Below are 8075 nucleotides of genomic sequence, written 5' to 3'. Positions count from 1 at the left end.
ACCAGGTTTAGCAAATATATATATGATGCCACTAAATTGAGGAAGACTATGATATAATGACATTTAAATGTGTTCAAATCTTTTGTCCATTCTCCACTGCGTTTTGCAGTGTCTGCCAATGTATTTATATTGTAACATGTACACTGATGAGCTGGAAAGCTTAAAGTTAATAAAGAATAAATGTAGCGCGTTTGATCAGGATTACCATATCGAAAAAGGCCTAGGTCCTTCAAGCGCTTTGTTCGTACGTGAATTTAATTTCTCCACACGATGAAGTTCACTTGTAATCGTATCCATGTCTGGCCAGAAGTAGTAACAGTTGCAATGGAAAACTCGGTCAAATGTGTTGGACGCGAAACATGATAGGTCTGTTACATCACCGTTGATCAGTTCCACCTTTCCATCGTCGATGTCTTTTTTCACACGTTTTGTCGCGGCGATAACCATTTCGTCCGAGAAGTCAACTCCATAAACTTTACCTTTTACCTGCAAAGTATCCAATAAAATAATTTGAATAATATATTGATCGTACATGATACATGTATCAACAATCAAAAAGCCAAGAAAAGAATTTCAGTTATGTTGATAGTTAAGTAAATAATCATATTTTCAATAAAACCAATATATTGCAATAAAGACAATTGGCGGGGACGAACTGAAGTGTACAACGTTGATTATGATTGTATATAAATAGATTTAAGATGGTTACCAAACCGATTATTACTTATGACCATGGAGCTTCGTATTTACTTGGGAGTTCGATTTACAGTACGTCATTTGGATTTACTTTTGCTACAATTTTTTGTCCGTTTCATTATGACAGAGACGGATACAAACCGACTAGCGCTAGATCTGCATTTTTGACAAGAGCTGTTAGAGATCAGCAAAGCTCGACTTTTTGTGATACTTTTTAAGTTAGTAAATATCAATAGAAATGCATGTATCATGATATGATGTAGGTTGCTGAACTGTTATGGTTGTTTTGAGCATCCATTTTTCTGTTTTACAATGTTGGTAATTATACAAAATATTATATATACATGTATATCCGAAAATTACGATTTATTATTGAAATGCAATAAATAAGCTTTGAATTTAATACAAATTAAATCAAATATATAAAAGGAGCAAAGCTATATAAACTTCTCCACATCTAGTTGAAATTAATGTAAGCTGTTTTAGCCTCTAGTAATTGTTCAGCATATTGTTTATTCTCTATAACAAGACCTCGACCTTGTTATATTAAACACTGCACAAAACCTTGTCATAAAATTTAAAAAAGTCCAAATAAGCTGCATTAGGCAATACGTATAAAAGTAAGGTTCAGTCTATTGCTTACCCTCCATATAAATGCCTCAATGCTATGATAATCAACATCCTATTGAATGTTGACAAAACGTCTTGTTCAAAATCTTTAACGTAAATCTTGCTCGAAACCTTAAACTAGGTCCAATTAAGCTGGACGTTTGTCTTCGGCTAAACGTTGTTGTACAATGTAAACAATGTCGAAACGTACAAGTAGGAAGCATTCACATTCTAGACTGACACAAACAGTTCATAAAAAGACAAACAATTACACAAACATAGAGCAATTTTGGAGCATATGATGTGTGTCCAGGAATGATGCAATTATGATGCAAGAAATACTATAGTTTATTGCAAAAACTCACAATAAACATGTATACATGTATTTAGCCAAGTAGTCTACAATGTATGTCGTGAATGAAATTGGTAACATAGATCAAAGATGTTTTTTGAAGCACATCTTTGTTTATTTAGCGTTATTATTGCAACACAATAAGTGTTAATAATATATCACAAGTGATATGCCCAACCTACGAAATAGTTGACCGCCGTTGTAGGCTCTCAACTATTACTATTTCTCTTGTCAAGGTGTATCTTGTTTCTTCATCATGTAATATGAAGTGTTCTTCAGTCCAAAGTACGTATACCCAAGGAGTGAGTTAGTGTTGTTCAAATGCTTTTATAAAATGTCTGTAATGAGGAAAGCACCTGCATGTCTGTCTGTCTGTATCTATACTGCACTGTTTACATTCCTCACAGAACTGGAGTCCTGCTACACACCAACTTACTTACTATACGAGATGATACCCTCTGAATACTTTCAGAATAATGCATTGATTAAAAGATAAAAGCAAATCAAGCGGCGGCGTAACGATAACATTAACGAGCTTCTTTAAAGCACATGTACGACTGTCTTACAACATTGCAGTTACTGAGTGTCTGAGGTCTGTTCCAAATTAAATAGCTGATTATGAACCTTCAATTATGTAATTACATTTTCGAGGGTACATAGAACAAATTGATATCGAGAGCGTTTCCCTTGGATTGCGAAGATGCATACAACGGACGATATTTCTTATACGTCGCGGCATGGTGCACATTATTTTGAAGAAAAAACAACAATACTTTAAAGATTCTCAGCAGAAATGTCGGCTAATTGATCACAATTGCAAAAAAAGAAGGTTTTATCGGGATCTCCAAGGCTTAAGCAAACAGTTTTACCTCATTCCGGTGGCAATGATCTACCTATATAACACTTCTTTCTGTTTAATCGAGACAACATAACATATCTCACAATGTTGGCAAATAGTAAATCTTTTTATCTTGCCCTGTACAAATGATCTACACTCGTCCTTGTTATTGTTAAATTGTAGTGTTAATGAAAAATTCGAACAACACTTAAATACTTTTATGAATATCGGTACCATAGTCAAGTGGTTCCTAAATGGAATAGACATTATCCTTTTTACCTGATATTTTACAAGTACATTTCGCAAGGTGAATGAGACAAGGATACCCTTTGGTGACAAATGATTTTTGTATATATATCAACATATTTACATGTTAATACAATGTACATATGGAGAAGTGAGAGGGGATAAAGATAGGAACACATACTTCAATATTTCATGCAAATTAACAGTATTTGCATTGACATAGTATCGTATCACAATGTAGATTAATAGATAAAACAAAACAAATAAATGAAAATAAAAATGAATGGGTATTGTTCGCTTTAAGTGAATTATGTCAATCTGCATTCAACAAGCTCCAAAATACTTAACCGTTTTTCAGAAAACTTTCTGCTATTTAAACAATATACATAGCGTGTTTTTGAAGAATTATAAAAGTTTCACCTTAAAATGTCTCTATCAAAAAGATTAAGTCCACCTTAGGTGGTTTTTAGAATAAACGTAACGCAGTTACGTTGCAGCCTATTGTCAACGCCTCTGAAGCCTGTGTACAACTACAATCCTAGCATTCTGATTGGTCTAAATCTTCCAACAAGTTACTAACACCATCTAGTGTTGAAATGTGTAAACGGTCTGCCGCCTTTACTCGAAATGGTTTTCTGCATACATACAATTGCTGCGAGACAAACAATAAATAAACAAGAAGCTTACCCTATAAAAAAAGTCACGCATTTCTGACACTTTTCTGATTGACACACACGTCAAACATAAACTGACATTGTTCTAGTTTATATTAATTTTCTGATACGTTGACAATATGGCGGGGCGAACTGGATTATGGGATGACTGACTTTGCACTGTTGTGTCGCAAGTCGGTCAAACTAGAAACGTATTATCAAACCAACATTGTCATTGTGGATTTGAAACATGTCAATATTGATGCATAATTAAATTTTAAAAAATCTTCTGATATTAGAAAAAAAACCAGAGCTTCCAAAATAATCGTAAAATTTCTTCGGACTTCTTCGGTTTTCTTCGGAGATTCACTTTTTCTGCTGCAGCTGAAGAGAGCTGACATCGACCACAGGGGCTTGTATAGACTTGTATGTAAAATTAGCTTGAAAAAACAGTATATGAAGACTTTCTATATAGGTATTTCAAGCTATTTTATCATATATAAGTTTATACAAGCCCCTGTGCATCGACTATCAACTGCTCGCATTTTACGCCTAAGAAAAGATCTTTTCAGACCGTAAGTAAGCACAACCGTATGTGATGTCTGCAATTGAATACTGTGAGAATACATTTTTAAATAGCAAATATTTTTCAAAACGATGGAGAAGTGAGGATTTAGACGTTTCACGAGCACTATGCACGCATGGCCACCATGACACTATTTACATTGATCACACAGAAAATAATTCTTTTCATCAACTTTACGGAGCAAGGAATATATGCCCTATACTTATAAAGAATTTTGATTCAGCAGGTATTTATTTCAATGTGTTGAATGATAACATTTTAGTGTACCTTGTACATTCAGTAATTGGCACGTCGGCTATGCATGCATATTGGACCCACGCCCGAAACAGTCGCCATGACACTTTTCGAAGAAAAAACAACCCATTCTGTTTATTTGCACTTAGTTCTTCATTAAATAACATATTGAAAAGAAATCAATAGTTAATACAGCTGATATAGAACACTTAATACCACAACATGGATAGTATTTTATGCACCCTTTAAAGTGTACCCGGAATGATTTGCAATATTAAGTTTGAAAATACACCACGTCATAAAACAGAAACATAGCGACTTTCGTTTCAGAGAAATCACGATATTTCTTAAAATCTCACCTGTGGCCCCACAGCAATGACCCCGTTTCGGTGTCCCAGACCTGTGACGTCACAAGTGCAACGCGGTCAACTCAACCCTATTAGATTTTACCAAAGAAGAGCGATATGTACCGTGATATACGTGTCTGTCATGTGATTAGCAAAGTTTTCATCTTCTTTTTATTGTGATTACACACCCATAGACATTTATTTTAACGCTGAGGTGTTGTGGAAGGAGCTCGTATCGAGGAGGAATACAACACGTGTTGTGTATGGATGTCGGAACACGCATGCAAATAGTGTCTCATTTCCACGCAATTCCCTTGAACTCGTTAGTGTTGAGAAACAATGCGTACAGTTTGTTGAAAGTGGGAAAGACCTACGAAATGTTCCTATTGTGTTCATTCTATAAAAACGAATCAAGTCGTTCCGGCTTCTCCCGGTCCAACATCCTACTCGTTCACCCGGCCCCTAAACAATGTAATGGCTGTTTTCTTCAACGACATACATAGATCTACTGGAACATATATAATTTGAATATATTTCTGATGTAATACAAATAAACTACGCCTTTCATTTTTTTAAGGACCTTTATGTAATATTAGCTGAGAGCCATGAAATACCACGGACTTGTATATATCTAATATATATGTTCGTGGAAGTACGAAAAGTAATTTTTTTAAGCAAACGCCTTTGAAATCTCGTACTCGGGGAAGGGGGATGCTCATACTTGTCAACAAAAACATTTACAAAGGGAAATTGATTCATATCTATACATGTATGTGTTATTCAGTGTCTTGACTTCGTTTTTTTTTAATCGTTTACGTGACATATAAATATAAATATAAATATAACACTAATTAACAGATTAAACATGGCTGACGTGCAACTAACAGTGATAGATAACGGCACTCAAAACCAATAATTATTTATCAGTAACACTATGATGTTGTTTTTATTGATATACGATTAACTTAACAGATAAACCCAAACCCGTATAAGGCGAACCGTGACTGACACGCGTATTTGAAACGCTTCTGTTGTAAATCTAATGTAAATTATGCATGGCATTCTATATAAATTTAAGCTTCAATTGTAGAACTTTTTATTTCTTTCATTTTGATCATCTTCGCCATAATCCAATTCCTCAAAATCTGTTTTCAATTTGCAATCTGGCTCCGTACAGCTATCACTCTCTACTGGCTGCCGCTGGTTGAACTTGTGACGTCACAGCCAGACTTGAAAAGCTCTTATTCAGCGTAAGTGACCAGTACGCTGATTAGCAGTAGATCGACAGGTGCAAATTGCGCACTTCGGGGTTCGATATCTCGGTACTGGATTTATTTGCATCATTTAATTGATTTGGTAGTTAAAATACAATGTAATTACACAGATGCAACTTCTTATAGCAGATTTTTCATAAGGGTCAATGTTTTCAGGAAGATTATAAAAGATCACTCAACTAAAAAAAAATATTATTTTACAAACTTTTGGTTTAAGTACATGTAAAATCCTGTTTTGTGTAGATTTTGTATTTATATTTCCAAACAATCCAATGTTATTTACAGATATTCTTTTATATATTTTATTTACTAATATAAATCTTAAGTCTTCACAATGGCATGCTATTCAGCTACATTCACAGTACCATTGGAAAACTTTTTCATAGACAGAGGTAACACATGATGTTTATAATATAATCATAAATGTAAAAATAAAATATCTGAATCACCTATATTGTTTAATTTGTTGCACTTTCTTTTGTTAACTTGTTCTTTATATTAAGTCTTAACCGAGCAAAGAATAACTAAGGGTGCGATCAAGGTTGTAAAATGTTGTTCTATTGTTCGTAAATTTCATTTGAAATCCCCCACTTCAATATTTTATGATAATGACTTGTATGATCAGACTTAGCTTGATGGTGCCCTTAAAGCTTAAAGATGATGTAAATTGACAACGTAATATGTTTAGCCTTTCAGTACTTTCAGTACTCTCAGTACTTTGATTTTTTATTATTTCTATACTGATTTCGAAATAATTTCTATCTCAACTTTAATATATGGGGTTGATTGAGCTACTTTATTGATTGGAATCTAATTGATACAAAATTTATATTTCATACACAATAAGACCTTCGTATGTAGTTTTGTAAATAATTCTTGTAACATTTATGCGTCAATTTGTTAGGGAATCTTGTAATTCTGGTGTTGTATGAGAAGGTTTTCTTCGCCCCTTGTTGATAGTACTGACTGCTTATATGTGCAGTCATTGCTTATATCTATTTATGGTTAAATATGAGTCAAGAGATAGGCTTTCTTTCGGAGTAAATTCCAGCTTCAGGTTCACGGCAAAGCTTAAGGAGTTTGACTTTGGCAAATGGACTTATTAGAACCAAACTTTAGTTTTCCAATTATGGAGCGGACGTGAACGTGTAGGCAAGCAAAGTCTCGGAAAAATGAAATGCAAAGCTCTCCTGCGTCTGTGTTTGAAATACTAAACAAGGAGTGATGGAGGGAATATCAGCGTACCTTTGACAAGTTGGCAAGCGGCTTCAATTCCGATACCTGGACCAAACCCGAGCTCTAACACTTGATGGTCCAGTTGTATTTTACACAGTTGTACCGCTTCTCTGTCTAAATTGGCACACTCTTCACCAAAAAAATCTGAAATTAACAACAATAAATGTTTTGCAGTTACTTGTTACTTCCAGAATGCCCGAAAAAAAAACATTTTGCAAAAATAGATAAATTCAAACATATTGTTGGAAAACCTATCTAAAGACGTGAACTGGAAAATAATCGCCGGATGTAACAGGAAGATTAATCACCAGGGTTGTTCAAACGAGATTTGCGAAAATATAACAATATAATATTTTAAAAGATAAACATGATAACCATTGTGAAGAATCGACAATGGTATCGTTTAGGTTGATTGGTGGATGGATGTTTAGAATCCTTGTCCGAAGAGGCTATCACTATTCACTTTTTTATGAATCATTGCTATGTTAATTCTTGACCTACCTTCACCAATCGTCCGACGAGAGTGCATCGGGCTTCCGTAGACGACGAGCTATCGCGTCTCTCAATCTTGACCCCATCTACCGAATACATTGAAATTATTTTTCTTTACTAAGTTATAAGAAAAATCACATTTGGCATAAACAATGTAATTAACGCAATATCTTATAACACGGAAGTAACGACTGGAAATTGGTATATAATTATATTATGTGCACACTGAGACCAACATAATTATTCGGTTTCAAGTTCACAGTTATAACTGTTTGACCTTTTAAATCTATGAAGGTGTGGTAAGGAGGAGGCTCCAGGCGGCACGCTATGCTTGGACATTTTGACCCAGTGATTTGAAGTGACAGATGAAGGATTCGAGGTCACATATTAATTGTCACTATTTATATAAACCCCGATGTAACTGTAGAAACGATAATTCCTGGTCATGATTGAATAAAACTTTGCGGGGTCACAGTATTCAGACTACAGCTTTATATTTCCAAGGTAGAGAC

The 8075-nt window shown here is 34.5% G+C and overlaps 1 protein-coding gene across 1 annotated transcript; it reads right to left on the bottom strand.

The window, feature by feature from the left end:
• Window positions 1–201: 201 nt before the first annotated feature.
• LOC110457587 lies at window positions 202–7600 on the bottom strand. The gene is made up of 4 exons (XM_021508921.1): window positions 7573–7600; window positions 7081–7215; window positions 4574–4614; window positions 202–486 (listed from the first exon to the last, which is right to left on the bottom strand). The coding sequence occupies exons 1-4, from the start codon at window positions 7598–7600 to the stop codon at window positions 202–204; spliced, it is 489 nt and encodes a 162-aa protein (XP_021364596.1).
• Between the last annotated feature and the right edge of the window lie 475 nt (window positions 7601–8075).

Source organism: Mizuhopecten yessoensis, unplaced genomic scaffold (assembly GCF_002113885.1).
Source record: "Mizuhopecten yessoensis strain PY_sf001 unplaced genomic scaffold, ASM211388v2 scaffold9253, whole genome shotgun sequence".
Classification (NCBI taxonomy): Eukaryota; Metazoa; Mollusca; class Bivalvia; order Pectinida; family Pectinidae; genus Mizuhopecten; species Mizuhopecten yessoensis.
This window is presented reverse-complemented; position numbering and strand designations above follow the sequence as displayed.